This window comes from Pelecanus crispus, chromosome 2 (assembly GCF_030463565.1).
Source record: "Pelecanus crispus isolate bPelCri1 chromosome 2, bPelCri1.pri, whole genome shotgun sequence".
In the NCBI taxonomy this organism is placed as follows: domain Eukaryota; kingdom Metazoa; phylum Chordata; class Aves; order Pelecaniformes; family Pelecanidae; genus Pelecanus; species Pelecanus crispus.
The window spans coordinates 134,921,624-134,944,666 of record NC_134644.1 but is presented as its reverse complement, the minus strand read 5'-3'; the positions used below and the strand labels follow the sequence as shown (position 1 = coordinate 134,944,666).

The 23,043-nt window shown below is 37.5% G+C and overlaps 1 protein-coding gene across 1 annotated transcript in view; it reads right to left on the bottom strand.

The window, feature by feature from the left end:
* Positions 1-406: 406 nt before the first annotated feature.
* NKAIN3 (sodium/potassium transporting ATPase interacting 3) overlaps positions 407-23,043 on the bottom strand; it is a 350,797-nt gene continuing 328,160 nt past the window's right edge. The window contains exon 5 of the mRNA XM_075705606.1: positions 407-478. Within this exon, the coding sequence (XP_075561721.1) occupies positions 407-478 (72 nt within the window). The remainder of the gene's footprint in view (positions 479-23,043) is intronic.

The following is a 23,043-nucleotide window of genomic DNA, read 5'->3' as shown; positions in this document are numbered from 1 at the left end:
ATCAGAGTGATACTGCACACTGTAAATGGCTTGATCTGTCATCTCCATTAACTTTACTGCTGTCATTTGGAAAAAAAGACTAAATGGCTTCAGGAGCTTTGATTCAAATTTAAACGTGCATACATAAAGACTTACATAATTGTATATATGCAATGTGGATCACATGATTTTCAGCAGTGTGACTGGCTCATGCAAGTGGTTCACAGATCTCTGTGAAGTTTAGTAAGTACAATCCTGACACCTAGATAAGGTGGTAGTACCTAAATAAGTATGCCTTTGAGCACAACTGGTTGTGCATATGAATGCCAGATTCTGCCATTGTTCAAACTTCGCTCTTCACCTTGGTAATTAATGCAAGACTAAGTCTCACCCCAGGTACTGTGGCTCCAGAGATGGAGAGGGTGTATCAATACTTACAGCTGTCTTCCTCCTCCATGAAAATACTGATCACGTAACAGGCATACACAAATCCAATCAGCTGAATGAAAGAAGAAGAAAAGCAATCATTAGAACACACTGAACACTTATTAAGGTTTTAGTACAATGATATATAAATACAGGTGTCACAGCTAAATTTAAAAAAGATTTGCTTCCATTTCCTGTATTTATATGTAAATTTCAGTGCAAATGGTCACAAACAGCTAAATTAAAGAGTCTTTCTCTCTTTTGCTCATGTTGCATTATATTTTAAAATCTTTTCCCTGTCTCATCAGTATTGATGAATACTACTATTGAGTAATACTGGTGGAAAACACTTGGACCTTGATGTTCAGATATTACTTACATTCCTTTGTTTGTTCAGTACCTCTGTTCTCACATGACCTTGTCCACATGCATGTGGCTCCTCTAAGCATCTAATTTATGTATTACAAAGACAAAATATTTATTGACTGCTACAGAATTAAGTCACAGTAAAGCTTGTATGGAATCCACAAGAGATGTCTTTTTGTGTTGCATGAAGTGTCCCAGTGAAGAACTGTTTGGCAAAAGTTTAATTTGATATGTGAAGTGTCATGATATAGCTGAACAGTGAAGCTGAGTTATGATTCATCAGCATCAGGAAACACCTTATCAGAAGGGCTTATCAGTAAATCACATTAACTATGCAAGAAATAAGCAGACTCATTTCCCCAAAGGACAACACCAGCAAAATCATGACATTATTTTAACAGCAGCTCCCACAAAAACATCCTTCTCAACCCAGATCTGTGTCACTTGTGCCACCAAGAAGAAGGGATTAAGATCTTTAGGATGAGGGAATAGAAAGTCCACTCATTTGCTTTCCATACAGAAAAAATGTTTTCTTATGACCACCACCACAGAAGAAGAAAATCCCGCTGGGCAAGGAAACCTATTAAACTGCACTGCCCAGACATGCCCATGCTTGAGAAAATATTGTTTGCGCAGCTGTACACAATTCATGTTATCTGAAAGCCTTGAAAAGACTGTTCATGAGAGATTTCTAAAATAACCCAGAGATTAGTTTTAAGAAAACTCCTTTTTCTCTGGTCCATTCAAAAAATCTAATTAAAATAGTTCTTCTAAGGGTGTCACAGATCGACCATCTGAGAAAGAGGTAATTTAATAGTATCTAGACAGGTATAAGCTTCTTCAGAGGCACAGAAATCATTCCAACCTGCTTTCTGGTTGGGCTGCACGAGGAGCTTTACAAGCAGCTCCAAGAGCCTCTCTGCAGACAAAAAGCTTGTCCACACAAGGGAATTCAGGGAAGTTAAGATGAATTAACTAAAGCTGTGAAATCAATGCACATAAGATAAAGTACATTAAATCCCTGTGTGGCCTTTCCCATTCAGAAATAAAGTGGCCTTAGTTCACTGTAGCTTAATCCTCCTCCAAAGGATTAATCTTTCCCATGGAGAATTAAGCTACAGTACACTAAAGCTAAGTTACTTGTGAATGAGAGCTGTCACCATGCTGCAGCACAGTCCTGTTGAATTTCCTCTCCAGGGCATTCACTTCACTGGTGTTTCGGGAAAGTGAGTTTAATCCAACTTTCCTCTCGCTCTGAGCAGACTGCAGTATCAGCAGCTTCCTTGGCTTTTTTTGGGACTGATTTACTGGACCAGTATTGCCACAGCCTCTATCAGGTGGACACCACTTTGTTGTACCAATGCTCTGAGCCAGCTAAATGCAAACCAGCTCTGGAGGAGGTGCTCGCTGGAGATGGCTAGGACCAAACTGTGCCTGAGCTACCAAGCCTCACTGTGCCTGGTGTCATGGTGCCGGCAGCTGCATGGCTCCTAGAGCCACAGTAGGGCTGGCTGGCTCAGTGTGAGCCCATGTTTACCTGCTGAAGATGGCGTGGGCAGGTAAGAGGAGCCCAGCCTCCCGCCATTAGTGAAAATGGGATCTCATGGTTCATCTGCCCTGCACCTCCAGGACCAGCACTGGCTTACAGACTCCTTGACAGATTAAGCACAGTTTTCCCCTAAACTTCACAGTTTAGAGCACCTTTCAGGCAGGACAGCCGAAGCATATGATATAAAGGCTTCCAAGGGATCAAAAAACCCCATTGTACTTAAGGTATATTGCTTGTGCTGCCTGAAAATTACATATAAACTAAATAATTTTTTTCCATCTTATTTTCTCTCTGCCCTGTCCTGCTGAGGAGGGGAGTGATAAAGCTGCTTGGTAGGCATCTGGCGTCCAGCCTAGGTCAACCCACCACAGATGTCCGCCTCCAAAAAAGTATGGGGCTTGGCAAGCCTGATTGTTTTAACAGTCCTAACAGCTGACAACTTGCTCTTTCAGTAGATCTTCTCCTTAAAGTAAATCTTCTCCCACTCTCTTCAGTGTTTGAAACACATTTAGTCTAATCCTAATCTATGACCTGCAAAATCAGCAACCTCTCTCTGCTTCTCAGTATTTCTTTATATTTCTCATCATTAATAGATAAATATTCCTCAGACAGATAGAAATCACTGCCACCTGTTGTGTTTATGGCATATACTTCTTTAAAATATACCGTATCCCCCATCTGTTTAGTTACTAATACCAGGAGAAATAAAAAAAATATATTCACCCTCTCTCAATTTCATGGTCTTTTCAGGGGAAAAAGAAAGATCAGGTCTCTAATCATGATGGGAGGTATCATAACCCACTATAATCCAAGAATATCTGTCTGTAATTAAATGGCAGAATGCACATTTCTGAAAGAATAAAGCAACAAAGAGGAAGAAGAGCCCATTAGCATCAATTGTCAGGCATTGCTGTTCAGAGGCGGACAACAGTGTTTGGCTTGTAACTAACATACTAGTAATTATAGTCGGGTAACTGATATCTACAGTACAATTAACATGAAGTGATAAAGTGGGAATACACCCTTCTACAGATGAGACCTGTTTCCAGATCCTTAAACTGAGTTACAGCCACCACAGTGTGAATATTTTTATAAATGAATTAATTAAAACCTCTTCTTTTGCTTTATTGATGGATACACTAATAAAATATTTATTCCAACAAATTACTTTTGCTATCTTGATTAACCCAGCTGCTGTTTAATTAATAATGTTATGCTCATGTGAACCTATCTGGCCATCATGTTAATTGCCAATTTGCAGTGAGCTGACTGATGTGTACTGCCCAGTTTCTTGATATTGGAAATGCTGGCTATTGGCTTGGCACCAAGTGATAGACTTAAATGTGTGTTACCTGATAATTAAAGAAAATGTGATGCAAATGAGCTGGAAGATACTTAGTTTGCTCATCTTGGATTTCAGTAATCATTCAAAGGGACTAATGAAGTGGTCAGAACAGGATGTCCAAAGCATCAAAGGCCACTAGCACCTGAAAGTATAAATGGGAACCTCTGGCTTGATCCAGTGAGCAATTTAGACACCAAGGTGGGCTTGTCTTGACAATGTTGAGTTTCAAAGCATGGAAACCTTCTGGAATACCTGCACTGTTGTCATGGTTTAACCCCAGTTGGCAACTAAGCACCACACAGCTGCTCGCTCACTCCCCCACCAGCAAGATGGGGGGGAAGAGAATTGGAAGGGTAGAAGTGAGAAGATTCGTGGGCTGAGATAAGAACAGTTTAATAATTGAAACAAAATAAAATAAATAACAATAATAAATTGTAATGAAAAGGAAAATAACAAAGACAGAGAAATAAAACCCAAGAAAGACAAGTGATGCAAATGAAAACAATTGCTTACCACCAACTGACTGATGCCCAGCAAGTCCCTGAGCAGTGGCCCCCCAGCCAACCTTCCCACTAGTTAATTGCTGAGCATGAAGTCATATGGTATGGAATATCCCTTGGGATCAATTGGGGTCAGCTGTCCCTGCTGTGTACCCCCAGCCTACTTGCTGGTGGGGTCGTATGAGGAGCAGAAAAGGCCTTGACTCTGTGTGAGCACTGCTCAGCAATAACGAAAACATCCCAGTATTATCAACACTGCTCAGCACAAATCCAGAACATAGCCCCATGCTAGCTACTATGAAGAAAATTAACTCTACCCCAGCCAAACCCAGCACAAATGTACAGGGAACTCCCTGTCTTGCCTGCAGAACTCAGTCTAGTAAACTGTCTCAGAAGATACTTGTCAGTGCTATTCTGCAGAAAATTGAGTGGGAAACTGTGAGAAGAGGCTGTTGTCCCCTCCTTTCATCCAGCTACGCTGTGGTTAGAGTACACATCCTGCTTTGGAGAGAATAAGCAATGCATAAAACACTCAGCTATTTCCTGGAGTCACATAATCACAGAATGGTTTATGTTGGAAGGGACCTTTGAAGATCATCTAGTCCAGCTCCCTTGCTGTGGGCAGGGACATCTTTCAGTAGATCAGATTGCTCAAAGCCCCGTCAAACATGACTTTGAACACTTCCAATGGCGGGGCATCCACAACTTCTGTGGGCAACCTGTTCCAGTGTCTCACCACTCTTGTAAAAATTTTCTTCCTTATGTCCAATCTAAATCTACCCTCTTTCAGTTTAAAACTGTTGCCCCTCATCCTGTCACTACAGACCATGGTAAAAAGCCTCTCTCCATCTTTCTTATAAGCCACTTTTACATATTGAAAGGCTGCAATAAGGTCTCCCTGGAGCTAAATAATCCCAACTCTCTCAGTCTTTCTTCATAGGAGAGGTGTTCCAGGCCTCTGATCATTTTCGTGGCTTTCCTCTGGACACACTCAAACAGGTCCATATCTGTCTTGTGCTGGAGACCGCAAAGCTGGATGCAGTACTCCAGGTACTCAACAGAGCTGAGGAGAAGGGGAGAATCACTTCCCTTGACCTGTTGGCCACGCTTCTTGTGATGCAACCCAGGATACAATTGGCTTTCTGGGCTGCAAGTGCACATTTCTGGGTCATGTCAGTTTTTCATCCACCAGTATCCCTAAGTCCTTCTCTGCAGGGCTACTCACAATCCCTTCATCCCCCAGCCTGTACTGATAATAAGTGCCCTGACCCAGGTGCAGGACCCTGCACTTAGCCTTGTTGCACTTCATGAGGTTCATGCAGGCCCACTCCTCAAACCTGTCAAGGACCCCTGGATGGCATCCCTTCCCTTTAGTTTTTCAACTGCATCACTCAGCTTGATGTCATCACCAAACTTGCTGATGGTGCCCTCAATCCTGCTATGTCATTAATGAAGATATGAAATAGCATTGGTCCCAGTATGGACCCCTGAGGGACACTACTTGTTACTGGTTTCCATTTGGACATTAAGCCATTGACTCTTTGGACACAGACATACAGTATTTTTGGAACCAACAGTATTTTTGTACCAAAAGCCTTATTTCTTCAATGACTAGCTGATAAATGTTGCTCACATTCTCCAAATCATAGCAACGAGCAGGCTAAGGGTGCGGGAAACAATTGTCACCTAGGCTAAGTTGGCAGAGACTTCAGTGTGGAGTGCACAAAAGGATTTCTTATTAGTGGAACATAGGTACATTTATATGATGCTATTATCAAGGCTTTTTATGCATAATTTATTTTCTGCTGATAGCCTTAGGTAGAAATGAAGTAGTAGTCTCTGTTATTTGTCTCCTGTGCAGGCAGTATAGTCTCTAGAGGACATAAATGCTTTAGTCTAACTAAAACCTCTAGGCTTAAGCTATGGATGTCTGCATGAAATATGAATGCCTAGTTTAATAGAAATGAAATTAGATTATATAATTGTCCATCATTAAACTGTAAGAAGCTATGAAAACATGTAAGAAATTAAAAAAACCTAATAATCTGAGCAAATATACGCTGTGCCATATAATTGCTTTAATAAATTAATATTGCTGAAATATATCCTATTAAAGAAAAGAACCAAACTGAGTATAAAATGTATATTTACTTGCAAATTAATGTACTTTAATAGTTACCAGTTAATGTGGATTAACCTTTCCTTAGGAAAACAAGGACAAATGCAAATTAAAATTAGAAGTGGTTATTTAAATCAAGCCTATTGTCTGCAGACTGAAATATTTTTGATTAAAATTGAAGATTTAGACAATTTTGATTTCAATCGTTCTGCTTGGCTTTGTCATCATCAGCTGTGGCCTTTAAATCCACTCTTACAGTATGTGATTATTTTCCTATCTATCTGCTTTGCATACTGCAGTTCCACTGGTTCAAAGGAGATATGTGAGTGTATACCACATATTTAAGATTACATGAAGCAGTGCCCTAGGCTATCAAGTTAATCTTCAAGACCAGGTGTACAATAGGACACTTATCACTGTTAAGCTACCACCCAGAGTTTTGTAGAGATCTCATTACAACAACATAGGACCATCCAAATACACTAAATAAATGTTCGTTAGCCCTGGCTCCCAGAGGATGTATGTGACATTATAGGTAAACTAGATTTGGAAGATTCCTTCAGTCAAAAACATAAGAGAACTGTGTTTCACATCCTTCCTTATAGACACCCAGTCCACCCAGATTGTCACCTCACTGGATATGACTTTTTCTTGACTTCTTTTTTTGCTGATGACAGCTGAAGAACAGTATTTCCCATCTATTTCTGTGGTACTTGAGACGCATAACTTGGCAAACACAGCTCCTGTTTTCTGGAAGATATTTCACTATCGCTCAATTTCCCACAATGATTATGGGAGTATGAAAGCAGAAGAAACTTTTTAAATTGAATGTTTATGTATAAAAAGGGTGTAGGATACAAAGCTTGACAAGACGTCTTTAAATTTAACATAAAATGGAAACTGTGTCGTAAGAATGAATTTACTGTAGTAAGAAGGCAAAAATGCATTAAATTACAAACATACTGACTATTACTATCTCTTGACTAGTATTTTTAGTAGAGCTAACAAATTCTGAGGAAAGAGTAGAACACGAGTAGTTCATCTTCTTAGCAACCTACTTGCCGCTAACATTTTTAACACTGCAAAGAGGACTGTAAAGACTTTTAAATACTAGTAAAGCATTAAAGTAAATCAGAATGGGGGATACATAAAAGAAATAGGATATTATCCCAGGACCTGTGTGTATATGTGAGTCAGCAAAACAGAAATATGACTAAGATTATCATGCACAAAGAAATTATAACTCCATGTATTTCAAGACAATGACAACAGATAGCCAAAAATGCAGTCTGGAGAAAAGGAAACAAGATCAAGAGTAACGGTAGTATATAGTTGTAGTATAAAAATAACCATTCACTGTAACTCCATGATTATATACTATATACTATTGTCTATAGCTATCCAATTATATGGCTCTATATAATTATGCGCTGTAACTGCTTGATTATATACATTATATTAGAAATACATTTTAAAACTATATAATTATACACAGTTTCAAAACTGAATGCAATTTTTGAATTACAGAAGAGACAGTCTCAAAGGTATGTTCTCATTTCCTAGAACTAAATGATGAAATGCACAATATTTTACAGTGGTTGCGGTAGAAGTCCCAAACTTAAAGTACTTAGAAATCTAAAAACTGGGAAAATGTCCAGAAAACATAGCAGTATATGGTGGCAGAAACTTCTAAAGTACATTATGTTGTCTAAGCATTATTATTTTTTCTTTCCTACATCTTTCTAAAATCTACTGGATTTGACTTGAATAAAATTCAGGATTTAGGGACATTGTCTACCAATTTCAGTAGCACAACCCAGAGCCGGTCTGGTCGTGCTGTGCTGTTTACAGCTGTAGTGAAGAGCTCCCAGAGGCTACAACTCTGATAGGCCTTAAAATGTGTTAAGGACTCTAGATGTGGGTCAGAGGAACTTATGGGTACTTGTACTTTATATTGATCAGGGAGAAACAACTGAGCAGAGATATTAAAAAAATGTCTATTCTTAAAATACATAGAGGTTGCTGTTGGCTAATACTGTTGGCAGGAGATAATTCCTCTTGAATGCTATCTACCTAGCACCGGGAGGGGAGAGCAGCATGCTGGAAAAGACTATATCTGTTAGCTACTGTGCTTTTTGAAGTCCTACCCTGTATCTGCTGTTCTCAAATTGTGGTATCCACAGTGTCCCTTGTCTTTAAATTAAAAATTTTATTTGACAACCTAATTTTCCCAGGCCAAGATCAGAACCATTGTTACCTGCACTTGGTCTGGGAATTTATTTCTCCAACAGCATAGACATATAGCTACCTCTATTGACCAGTTCCCCAAAAGGACTTCACCAGTTAAGAGGGAGGACTGCAGTGTTATGATGCCGAGGTGTGTCCCAGCTTGGTTAGCGTTAAGAAAAAGAACCGAGAACATCATGTGTTCTCTCTCCCACTCTCTCCTAGTTATGGCACATTCTCCATCCTTTGTTTTTGTTGCAGAACCTTTAGAAAAAATTTAATATGTTCTTAGAACAGAAGGTTGGAGGATTTGGAACAAACTGTTTAATCCAGACTCCTGTATAATTCTGTAGGTCACAGTATTTCATCTAGATACTCTGGTAGCCCAATGATAACATCGTCAGAGCATCCCTCACAGACTAGGTTGGGGCACTCATGCTCCAGATGAATTATGTCCACAGAAAGGACCTGGAAACCTTTGTCTTCACTCACACAAGAGAAAGAAATAAACCTGAAGTGTTAATCCTATTTATTTGTTTGTCTATCATGTGACAGATATCTAAGTTTTATATTTTGAATGAAATTAAAATCTCAATATGTCAAAACATTGAACACAGTATTTAAACATGACTGGATAGTATACAGTGTTGTAGCTTGCAATATGTTGATTGCTTGTTAATGACTTAACTGAATACAATGAAAGTCAATATTGTAAAATAGAGCCAGCCTCAAACCTTGAAAGTTGAAGAACAAAATGATGGAAAAGGAAGGGGATGAGGTGGTAAGAAGGAAGAGAGAGAGAAGGGAGATATACATCTGAAGAGACTCTAATAAAATACCAGAAAAGAGATGGATAAAAAAGCAAGACTTTCTCTAGATCTAGTTTTCCTCCAGTGTGTAAAGAACATAAAAGTTCTCCTAAGAATGGGGTCAAAGTTCTCATATTTAGGTTAACAACTAATTAGCTTGTCAGCTGAAAAACAGGGAGTGAGAAAACCCTTTACATCTAATTTTACAATAAACAGACAGAAAGGTAGCTTTCCTTCATTTCTGTAAACCTGACTTTGTGTTATTTTCTTTTCTTTGCTTTTATATTTTCTAAATAACTACTTTTATTTGCTTTTAACTTAACTTGTCAGTGTTAAGGATAATTTCAGAGCCACTTTCAGATGACATGATACTTCACATCTTTTGATAAAGCAAAGAAATTCAGGTCTGATGGTGTCTTGTAACCCAAAGTGTTTCTTCAAGGTATCCATCTGGTAATGACTTCACCTCCATTAAGCTGCACGTACCACTTTGGAAGCTGGTGATGAAATCAAAAGAAAGAATGAAGAAAATGTCTGCCAGTGTCTAGAGCCAATGTAAATCTCTTTGGCATCTGACAAGCTACTTGGTAAGGTTTCTGAATCCAGGGAAACTTGAGTATGCATGTAGGGGATACCAAAGTAAACTCCTCTCAGAGCAGCAGCATATTGCAAATCTTGGCCATTTTTTATTCTAACACTCTTTTAAAATCCTTCCACTGCTTATACTGCAATTATGAAAGATGTCCTTTGCTGATAGAATGCCAAAAGATATTTTTCCCTCCTTATTAGATTAGAAGGCACATAATGAGAGTATTATTTGCACTTACTTGTGGCAATAGACACAGAGAATGCATTTTAATTCCAACAATGCATTGCAAACTGTAAGAATCACTTATTTTCTACTGAATCATTTCTTTCTCTTCATGCACCATGTAAATAATGCATGCATGAAACTATTGTATCGCCATGAGGCAGTCTCATTTAAAGACAGACAAACTGTGGCATGGAAATAAAAATAACTAGTTTAAAATTTCAGCCGGGTGAAAGTGAGTCAAAGAATAGAATTACTACATCCTGATCCCCACTATTCTCTAACCTCCTTTATAGATACTTCTTACATACCTAGATAATAATAGCTAAGACTGAACACATTATTATTCTAGCTACTGTTAATCCATAAACATGGCTTGAAAATTGTATGGAAAAAATGCAAAGCTTTCACTAACAACAATTATGCCAGAGCATACCTCAGGGAAAAACAGAACAACACAAAGCAACCCGCAGATAAAACCTAAGCCATCATATTAACTCATGTTAGGAAATGTTATATGATCTAATGAACTGCAAAGTAAGATTTAATCTCTACCCATACCAGGCTGCTCATATTAGCCCCCCTACTGGCACCCTCAGAGAGGATTTTCAGGAATGGTAGACACAGAAATGCACCTCAGAAAAAAGCTCCAAAGCCTCAAAGATATGCACCAGCTTATACAAGGCATTAATTAAATCACAGGGAAAAAAAAGGTTTGAATAACAACCAAGAGCTGGTTAAAACTCACAAGAGTGTAGAAATTCATATAAGGCAGCATGGATGAACACAGATTGTCTGAAAACTTTTCTTATAATCTAGTCTGCAGGGGGAGCTGGAAAAGCAGCATACAGTATTTCTCCCTGTGGATCTCAATTCCAAATTATTTTTGGACATTGCAGTTTTCTTTTTATATTAATATTTTGTTCAATACAGACAAGGAAAATCACAAACAAATAATAATTTTGATATTTTTTTCTCAGATGTATAAATATATACTGGAAATTCTTAAAATCTTACCTTCCCTAGAGGACCACAAATGATGTCTGTTTATTCTTGGCAAAGAAAGTTGACTTACATCTTTAAGAAGGTATGAAAAGACAAAACAGGCAAACATATGATGGATTTTGATTCTTAAAAACGAAAAATGAAAAAAATCACTTCTATGTCCACCAGAGACTTTGATATTGTTTTGCCTTTTTTGTGGGTTCATTGAAATGCTACAATGTTGAACAATAGTATATCATAGATAGAACAGGTGAAGATAAAAAATCCTTCTTGATCATCACTTTGTTTTTCCTAATCAATTTCCATCTAACAGGATATTTAGCAGATGATCTGTCACACATGTGCTTTCACTTCTGTATGAAACTGCTATATTCAAACCACTGAACAAATGACTCGATTTTGAGCCACTGTTGGGCTGGTTTTGCTCTTTGGAAGAAACAATACTATAATCAGAAATGTGGTTGGATTTATGTGTTTGGCAGGTGCCATAGCAGCCTCTTCACTCAGCTGTAACATCTAAAATTGTGCAACACACAGAACTCTACAATAGCAATGCAGGTAATTTTGAAAAGCACTTGTATGATAGTTGGTTTTCTTTTATGGTTATCCTTCCTCGCTGTAGTTCTTCTTACTATGGATAATATTGTTTAATTCTTTCAAGCTGCTACCTGAATGTGCAGATGGAGGTACATAAACACATACACACACGCACACACATCCTTATAATGCTTTGTGGAATGGCCTGCTGTGATATGTGAGAAACAAGACTACCACAAAAGCAGCAATGTTATCAGTTTGCTCAGGTATTCCCAGTTAAACTGTGTGCTAAAAGGCTTTTGTGCTGGATTCCCACTGGGCAGAAAAGCTATCAAGAATTGCAATGAAGCTTCGCTTTCTATCAGTGCCTAATGAATTTCAGAAGCAGCTTCTCCAGTCATATCTGACCCAGTGTGATCTCTTATACGTCCTCTCCCAGGCACAGTTTATTTTCTTGCAGTATATTGTCCCCATATGTATGTTCTCGCTTCGTGTCCTATTCATTCCAGTTTCTTACCAACAGCTTTCACTTGACAGTGCATCCCACTACTCCCTTTATCTTCATCTGGGTCCGATTCTGCAGCCTGAAGCCCAGGGTGAACCCCAAATCAATATTTCTTTTCTGAGGAGCCTAAGCTCAGCCTGTAATCAGGCAGCGTGCAAATACACAAGCAACACTGAAGCCTTTTTAGAAAGGACTTTATCTCCCACTGTCAGTACAAAACCAGCATAAGTATCCCTACAGGTCTGGTGAGTGTGCCCCCATGTGCTGGGCATATGGGTGGCAGCAAATACGCTGCCCCAGAGTCAACTCTCAGGGTGTTTTAGCAAAAGGGAGGCAGATTTGGCCCTAACTCCTAGCTTGAAGCTACTGCTACAAAGAAATGCAAATGCAGCAAGAAAGTCTGCACCTGGTAAAAGCAATTGCAAAAGGAGCCAAAGCAGAATTTGCTGCCCTGAGAATATGTCTTGACTAGAAACAGGTATTAACTGGAAGCGTGTCTTTAGAGTCCTTGACTCTGGCTCACCTAGACTGAGCTTTTGGCTACAGCATGTAGTTTCTTTCCAGAAAACAAGCTCAAATTTAAAGAGATCTAGGACACTGGTGATGGTCCTTATTTGGGTCTTATTCTGACATGAAGGTAGACTGAATTACACAGCCTGAAGGAGAGGAATTCAGGCAGAGAAAATGCTAGCCCATTTCTCCTTGTCCTTCTCCTTGCATCCAGGGACAGATCTTTGCCATGAAATCTCCCCCCTATACAGGGGGGACACCAGGACCTCAGAAGTATGTCCTAAGTCCTTGGAATAAACCTTAATATACATGGGGGAGGCTGAAGGCATCACCAAAACAGGCAGCTTTGGACATCTGGAGTACATTTCTAGCGTTCCTCTGCTTCTGTTGGACTGGCTGTTTGTTTGAACCACCTTCCTTTGTTTCCTTGCAGGTACAAATAAGTTTAAGCCTACTAAACCATGTGGTGCTGCACAGTAGCTGAAGAAATATCTGGGAGGTTAAACTTTATGGCACGCTTTCCCCTGCTGTTAAAATTCCCTTATATTGTGAATAGAAGTAGAGCTAGCTTATTTAAAGGAAACTCAGGTAGGTCTATTTTATAGACTACTCTCACAGTTCTTTGAAATGGTAACTTTTACAAAAGCCAATTTTCATCAATAAAGAAAAAAAAAGGAGAGGCAGTCTGAATCCTGTAATAAGCAAATTGCCACAAACTGTAATTATTCAGTGTGAGGACACAGGGACAAACATGACAGAATGGTGAAGAATGAAAGATGATAGAAGGGGAAAACCAAGTCCCACGTTAAAGTCCTTTGGGGCATAAGTGATCCAATTGATATAGAACACTTGCACCTCCAAAAATTTGTTTACCAGATCCCTAACCACAGCTCCTCAAGAATTACATGCTGTCATGGAATAAAAAGGATTCATATCTTAATCTCATAGATTAGTAAAAGACCAAAGTATAAGAGTATTTAAATGGTGTATGAGTGGATCAGTGTTCACAGTGAGGGAATTAATATTTAATGCCCTATATAGAATCATGCTGAGCCCTGTGCATTTCAAGTATTCATGAATGATTGGGAAATAGCTTGAGGAACTCAATCAAGATTGATGACAAGGCAAACTGAAAGTCAACTGCAAAATGTTCTAGATGAATCTCATGACATTGAGTGACTAGGTGATAAAATTAAACCTGAAATTCAATGTCAATAAATGGAAAGTAATGCACATAAGGAAAACCAACCATTAGCTACACATATACAGCAAGAGGCTCTAAATTTGTTATTACCTCTTGGAAAACTTGTGAATAGTTCATTATAAACATCAGCTCAGTGCTCAGTAGCAGTCAGAAAAGAGAATCAAATAGCAGAAGAGTAATAGAAAAGAAAGTAGAATACATCATTATGCCACTGTACAAATCCCTTGTACCCTGCATCCTCAGTGCTATGCACAGTTCTTTCTCTTCATCTCAGAAAGGAAGTAGTTGAATCAGAACAAGTACAGAGAAAGGTGTCAAAGATAATCAAAGATATGGGTGGATTTAGAATAAGGAGAGATGAAAGAAATTCACCCTTGGAAAGGAGACAATTGATGACAGAATTATAAAAAAAAAAAAAAAAGAATGGCTTGGAAAAGATGAATACAAAATAATGAATCCCATATTTCATTATATAAGAACAATGGAAAATCAAACAAAATTATCAGATCACAGGCTAAGGGGTTGCCTTTCATCACAACCTGAAGGAAGGACATTTTCCACACAAATCAGAATTAAATCGTGGAACTCAATGCCCAGGCCATGCTGGAGAGGTGGGACCTATATATGGGTCAAAAGCTGATTAGGCACATTCAGGGAAAAAATGTTCATCGAAGGCTATGAAAAACATTTCAGCTACAACAGATTTGTCACAGGAAGTCCCAAGTAATATTGCCAGGAGATGTTAAGCACTCATGTTTGCTGCATTAATCATGATTATAATTTACATTTGCTAAGTTCAGCTGTAAATCACATAGCTGGAAAATTAGAAGTATGCAAGTCTAACACAATGGGAAAGAGATTACAATGTTAGCTCTAGGTTTAATGTATGTATTATAATTTCAACCCACAATTTGTTGAATTGAAATGCATTAATTGAAGTTTGGTTGCATTCTGGCTTTGGAATTCATATAAAATGTTTCAGTTAGGTATGCTACCTATTCCAGATGAAAGGGAAGACATAATGTTAGATATTTCCATATAAAATACTGAGAAAAAGATATGAGTGATGATCAGATATTATGTTAGATTTCTAGGATTACTCTCAGCAGTTCATAATCCAAGATTTCCTTGTAACTTCATTCATTGTGATAAATATGGGCTATGATTGGACCTGGGTCAGGAAAACTTTTATTGTTTAATTATGAGTAAATTGGCTGTAATAAAATGTCAAAATACTTCATGGATTTGGTTCTGAAGTCTTTAAAAAGTCAAAAAGTCACACTAGTCAGCCAATCTTTGTTGGTAAAATATCATTAATACTTAAGGATGAAACGAATGCATGGGAAAAAAAGCCCTCTTAAAAGAAAGGAAGGATGTGTTACGTTAATTGTTACATTTCTAAAATACTGTTTAGCTGACTGTGGAACTCATATTCGCAACCTTATCCTAAAAACTGACATCAGTCTTCCAAGTACCAACCATACCTATGAGCCCTTTGTATTTTTCAGATATTTTGAAAATTAGTTCATCTATGGCCAACTTAGCAAATACGTTGAAATGAAAAGCTGTGCACAGAAGCAACTTTCCTCTGTGACCAAAGCCTAAAAGTCTGTCCTGTGCGAGAGGACTGAGCTGTATTCATAACCCAGAAAAAAAGTGACCTGAGGGTTTAGTTAAGGAAGTTTGGTAAGTTTGCTAAAACCTCAAAGAGCTCATGGTCATCACATAAATTCCTACTGCCTGTTTAGAGATATTCACAACTGTGTGACTCAAACTTCACTAGAACTCATTCTTCCTTATTTTTTCTCTGTATTTTCTTAGTGATAAGGCTCATTCTTTACATGTGTACATGGGGAAATGTGTGTGCTTACAAAATAACACTTCCAAAAGTCCCCAGCATTAAACAACAAAGATTTTTAATCTCTAAATTACATGTACATTGAATATTTAAAAATAATTATTAACAAAAAACTTCTATTATGCTGAACTTGACCATTATTTATTTTAAGATAAGGGAAAGTTTCTATGTTACTACATAAAAAGAGAAACAGAACAATAAACCAATAGTATTTGGTAAGAACAAGGTTTAAGGGAGAAATGGTAAAATAGTTTCACCATGACAGAGCCAAGGGACATCCCTGTTTGTTCTGGGAAATACCCAATAGCCAAAGTGCAATAGTCAACGTGCCAATACATAAGTCATACCTAAACAGTGCCCTGTGGCTCCTTACGTCTTTTGCATGCTTAATGCTAAAATTGTATTCATCACTGATAGGGACTTAAGCAGGAATGAAAATGGACTCTAAAGAAATAAAATATAATTATTTCCACTGGCATTCAATCTGATTATCTGGTAGTATATTAGCTGGATGATGTGAGAATGAACTCACTGGTTCATTGACTCAATCTTGATTGTAGTCTTGATTTGGTCATATACTCCATCCTTTCCATTAGTGAATTGAAGTAAATTATCTTAATAATGTGTTTGCTTAGGCTCCTATTTGTTTGCTAAATGTTTTAACAAAATCCATAAGAAGTTTATAGAATAAGTCGTCCTCTCAGATTGCAACATGGATCATGAACACAAGCACAGTTAAAGAAGATACTTAAAGTTACTCAACTCTGTGTCCAAAGTGACAGGGATATTTCAGAATGGATAAACAGTGAATTAAAGCAAACAGTATAATACAATTCCCCAAATTAATCTAAACAAAGAAATAATTTTCAGATAGTTTCTTTAAGACAAAACAATAGTTTGTGCATCTTTACTGGTGAAAAAAATAAAATACAGATGTCCAATAACTTTATTTAAGGAATAATGGTTTTAAACTAAAGAAGAATAGATTTAGACTAGATATAAGAAAGAAATTGTTTACAGTGAGGGTGGGGAAGCACTGGAACAGGTTGCCCAGAGAGGTAGTGGAGGCCCCATCCCTGGCAACATTCAAGGTCAGGTTGGATGGGGCTCTGAGCAACCTGATCCAGTTAAAGCTGTCCCTGCTCGCTGCAGGGGGGTTGAGCTAGATGGTCTCTAAAGGTCCCTTCCAACCCAAAGCATTCTATGATTCTATTTGAAAATCTTTAATGTATTAATTTAAGGTAAGAAGAAACTTCTTGTAATAGCTTTTCATAGATTATAAATGATTGTGTAATGAAATGCTAAAATGTCAGTAATCTCTTTTACAATTAGAAATATTTCTGATTGTCAGGGAGCAAACAACCTAATGTTCTACATGGAAAATGAACATAAAATTTCAGCTTGTGAAATTCTTACATAACTTTTTAAAATTATTAAATTTAGAAATTTGGGGAACCCTATGCAAACCTAATAACTGTTAATATTTTTTGTAAACTTCTAATACTCTTACATAAATAATGCTATTTGTTTTAAAAAAAACAGTCATTTTGTCTTCTATATCATTTCTCTAAAAATTTGCATCACCATGAAGAAAATAATTTTAGTATTCTTTCTATTCCTTTAGAGGTAAGAAGTGATACTAAGAAAACTTTAAAATTTGCATGATCTTACTCACTTTCATGCAGAAAGTCCTGTGAAAGGGATTAAATTTCCTTTTTATGTTATAATGAATAAAACAGATAACATTTATAAGAAAGAACATTGAAGAGGAAGACAACCTGCACTACAGAAACCATGAACAACTAGAGATAACAACTCTAGGAGCAGAACAGTGGAACAAGGACAGTAAACACCCAGGAAACAGACTGCAGTGAGACCTGAGATGGAAGGTAGCTTCTAGGAGCAAACAGGTCTATCAGAAAGAGAAGTTCAAGAAAGCCATCAAACTGACTGAAAGAACACAAACTAAAAGAGTGAGAACTTTTCCAAGGAGAAGCATTGAAAGTGATGGATTTAGCTCAATAATGGTCTCTTGGATGACCTGCATACAGATTACCAGAGACAAATACAAAATAAAACCAGAACTGTATAGGGACGAACTCAGAAAGGTTAAGACACAAGATACAACTGAAAAGAGAATAAAGCATAATAAAAAATATTCAATGGCATATTACTAATAAAGAGCCAGCTCAAGCAATGAGCTGTCACAGTCCTCAGTGATGTGACCCTGAGGCTGTAGGTGCATGTGGGAGCAGTAATTACCTTCCAGCACAGGAAGGTCACCTATCAGTTGAGCAGCCCACTCTAGCTATGCAAATATCTCCATCTGATGAGGGTGATGGGTTTGAGCAGCTGGGGATAAGGTTTGGCTATGTTAAATGGCTTTGCCTTCAAGGGAATGAATACAGAACCATGGCCTTGAGATGGCTGAAAAATCCAATGTCTTTTCTCTTTATTCCCTTCTTCAGTAGAAAGATTAACTGTGGTCAGTGAAGTAATGCCACTGACACAAATTAAGGACTCAGGTGAAAATAAGGAAGAATATGTTATTGATCATTTGCATAAATTAGAAACCTGAAGAAATTCAGATGCACTAGCCCTGGTAAACTCACCTCAAAGCATGCAGGAGTCTGGCTAAAGCAATCTCAAGCATGTTAGAGCATACTTGTGAGAATTTGATTAGAACAGGAGAGGCTGAAGAACAGAAAGCCAAAGATTGTCCCTATATCTTTACATAAAGACAGGAAAAGAAAAGGGAAAGAGGACCCCCAGAATTATATCCCTAACTTCATTTACTATAAACTTATTGAAACAAGGAATCAAATTATTAGTGGGTAAATAAACATACTAGTAAGAAGACAAGGTGATAAGAAATAGCCAATATGAATTTATCAGAAACTGAATCATATTAAATCAAGTCCGTTCCTTTTTAGGAGGGAGAATGGGCTTTGTGGTTAGGGAAGGAGCAACAGGTGTGATATATCTTGATTTTAGTAAGCATTTTGACACTGCTTGACGTTCTTATAAGCAAACTATGAAAATATTGCTTAGACCAAAGTACTGTTATGTAGATTGAACAACTGGCTTGAAAATTACACTCAGAAATAGCTACCCATTGTTCTCTATCAAATTAAGAGATGGTGGCCGATGAGGCTCTGTAGAATTCCACCTGGGTCCAGTACTATCTAGTAGTTTCATTAGTCACTTGGTTATCTGAAGAGATATTATGCCTTTTACACTTCCAGATGGAAGAAAGCTGGCAGCGGTTGCAAGCTCCTTGGAGGACAAGATTAGAATTAAAGTAATCTTGACAAACTGACAAAGGGTCTGGAAAAAAATAGCATGTGATTCAGTAAGGCCAAGTGCAAATTACTATACTTAAGTAGGAATAATGAAGTACTCGAAGACCGAATAGGGTGACCAGGCTACATAGCAGTTCCACAGAATAATGAATCACACCCTGACTATGACTCGATAATATCATAGCATTGGGAAAAAAATCAGACAGCATACTGGGATGTAAAACTGAATTTCAAGCTGAATGTAGTATGCAGCACCAATAGAGCATTGGTTGACAGATTGTGTATATTTTGGAGCTTTCCCTTCAGCAAAGACAAGAACTGATTAGAAGAAGTCCAGATAAGAATTATAAGGATGATCAAACATCTAGAAAACATGACCTCTGTGGAAAGCTTATGATACTAAATTACACACTCCCTTAAAACTTCTGGATCTGGGAGACTGCATTTACAGCATATAGTTAGCTCACATTGTTCACAGAAAGATTAAGTGCAAAGGGCTTCTTCAGACTGCTGCCATCTAAACCACTTATCAAACAATTTTATTCTAGAAATAATAAGTTACTGTCAGAGGATAAAAATCTTAACAGAGCTTTTCAAATTCAATTACAACATGAAACAACTACTAATATCAAAAGACTCAAGGGTTTTCTCATTAGTATTTTAGAGCAGCATGACAGATTATTTTGAGTGTGTCAATAATGATTTATATTTCTTGTTGAGTCCCCATTGTAAGGGAAAATCTTAAGACAGTTGAACTGTCTTTTTTCAGGCCAATATATGAAAAAAATCATTAAAGTTGTTATGAATCTAGACAGGGCATAACTTTGTCTGACAGCTATAACAAGAGCAGATCAGATGCAACACAGAATCTGATCACTTCAGGTTTTCTGCTGGCTACTATGTGGGCAAGTTTCAATTATTATGGAAGAAACATGACACACAGGAAATCTATCCAAAGCTGAAAAGAGAAGCAAGGTGTGGGATATTGTTCTCTGATAGTGAAGAGATATTATTCACGATGGGATATTACCTTCCCAATAGGCTACACTAATCCACCATGAAATAGTAAACATCTTCAACATTAAACAAAATGTTAGGTACTACTGGACCCTAGGCTTTACATGATAATAACTGTAATTCTTTCTAGGAAGCACCTTTGAGACATTGCCAGCCAGATGTCCAGATGCCCACACATATCCAGAAGGTGGATAGATGCCTAAGCATACATATCTAATATCATTTTAGGAATCATAGACTACTCTGCCAAACTTCCAGCTGCCACTCCAGGAGGTCAATACCTTGTAGGTCCCACTTGACACCCACTTACCATATGCAGATGTCTTAGGTATTTAAAATAGCCAGCTGAAAACTTGGTGGGGTAGCGTAATGTGCCTACAGTGACACCAAATACTTTCATTTAGAAGGCACAAGATATCTTCCAAATTGGAGAGAATAATAATAAAAAAGGTATTCTAGAAAGTTTTTCTTCATTGTCTACACTTTACCTCACATACACTGACCCAAATGTGATTAGGTTTTGTACAGTTGTACCATACAAAATGCTTCATGTCCTTCCCATCTACATAATACAGCTTGACACTATCAAGAGAAGTTGAATTAGATGTGGCTTGGGGGTGATTGTACCTAGATTAAAGTCGTCTTCTCAGAGGAGTCAGAGGAGTGCAGGAACCTTGAACATTTCCATAGGGTGCAAGAGAATTTTCTTCCAAAAGGTGTGATTTTGTGCTGTGGTCAAAAAGACACCAAGACACACAAGTTTCAGATGAAAACTAAGTGGAATGGCTGAAATATATGTGTTGTACTAAAAATATTGTGCAAGCTATTGAGATAGCCTTCCAAACTCTGGGAAAACAACACATTCAGCCAAAGTCTGAAATGACAGCTTTCCCTGTCCTGCATGTACCTCCAGATACATTTAACTAATTAATAAGGTGAACAATCTTAATCCAGGCTAAGAATCAGGAATGATTTGATTACAAGTTGGTATTGATAAGGAATAGGATAGTTACTGTTTTTTGGTTTATGCCTTAAGTTTTGAAAAATGACAACAGAGTTCAGGCAGTATGTTTCTCTGTGGTCTGGACTCTCAAAGGATTGACATGAGACCATTTTTACATCCTTTCCTGTATCAACTTTCTCAAGATCATCTGCAAAAAATAACAGGAGGGCAGAGTGAGGGTTGTCAGCTTTCCAAAGGAGGTGAAGGAAGCTGAAAGGAAAACAGAAGTGCCTGGCTGTGTGTGTATCTGATAACTTTGTTTTCAAGAACAGTTTGATTCTCAGGGCTTATTGGTTGGGGAAGTGGAGAAGAGAAGCTGTACATCAAAAGGCCAGTTAAGGATCAGGATTTGACTACTTGTCCTACTCTTGCATCAGTGCATACTTGGCTGCCTTTTTGAAAGCATATGCAATAGCAAAAGGCTGTGCTTTCCAAGCTTGGCTGAAGAGTATAAAAGAGGTAAAATCTTACCTTAGAATATGTTAAGATACAGTCCATCTGCCTTTTAGAGAGCAGAGGAAGATGCTAAATAATAGCAATGAGAGCTACAGCAAGGGGGGCAGTGACAAAATGTAGGTTGGATAGTTTCTTGCTAAAACATCCCTTTCTCAGCAGCATAATTCTGCCAAATACTACTGAAGGGTGGTTCTTACTGTGAAAACTTTTATCAATAAGGTTTGTATAGCTTTATTAAGATTTAGTTGGCTAAAATGTAGTGTATAAACATGAATGATTATTATACTGAAAAAGTGGTAGTATTCTACAAAATGAAAGTATTTTATAATTGCAACATTTCAACACAAAAATTCCTGAAAGCTGTATCCATCTCAAATTTCTAAGACAGCCAGGAGGTTACATTGGCAAAATAACTATTGTTTTATCTTTTTGTCAGAAAAGGAAGCTGTAATTTTTGCAGTAAACAGTAGTAAATACAATTTCCTTACTGAATTTTGTTATTTTCTTATTTTTTTTCTTTTCAATATATGCCTATCCTACCTGTTTTGTACCTATGCCATGTCCTATCTGCATTACAGAAGGTGAATAATCCAGGCTGGAAGAATTTTCTCTGCTTATTTGTCTGTACAGAACCCTGGGAAATGACATATTTTGACTGTCATTTCTAGTTTCTTTTACTGTTAGTTGTAGCATTAGGTATCTCCCAAATACTTTCTAAAAATATTTACTTTATCTGAAACTTTCCTAGATGAGTTGTTCAGAAAAAACATTATTATATTGTGGTATATAAAAATTAATCCCTACTATAGCAGAATTCCTACTTTTGGAAGACAATTAAAAAATTTAATGTGTGCGAACATCATTTAAGGTATTGAGTTACTGTCAGAAAATTCTACCATACATTTCCCATATTTTCAATAACATCTTATTAGTACAATATATCCTTTGTCCAGACAAAGTGCTTTACAAAGCCAGTTTCATCTATTTAAAATATCCTTCTTTTTTAAAGTGAGGGAGTAGCAAGGATTAAGAATTCTGGTTGGTGCAGTGCATATTAAAACATTATCTTCTCTTAGATAAGTGATTGCAGGTTTGTCTTATGCCCAGCATAGCTAGTTTAATAAGACTAATATGCAATAGGCATTAACAGTTAGCTTACCTTATCTTGCTTCCTAAGGTTTTTTTTATGTGCATGATGAAAATTGACAGAAAGGAGAGGTAAGGGGAAAGAAGAAGAGATACTAAAAGTGAACTAGAGGTTGTGTGAGAAAGAGGACTTTCTAAACCAGAGCAAAATCCTTCCTTATCTTTTCTCACTGCTTGCTCGCAAGAGGCCAGCTGACTCCAGAAAGGGCTATGGAAATAGCTATGTATAATCTACAGCTTAGCAAGAATTTCAGACTAACTGTGCTTTCTAATGCTATTGTCTTGCTTATATTCCCCTTCAAAGGAGGATCTATTGGAAAGTTATTTCTTTATATTGCATATAGATTGCATGGTTTTGATGTCATGGTGT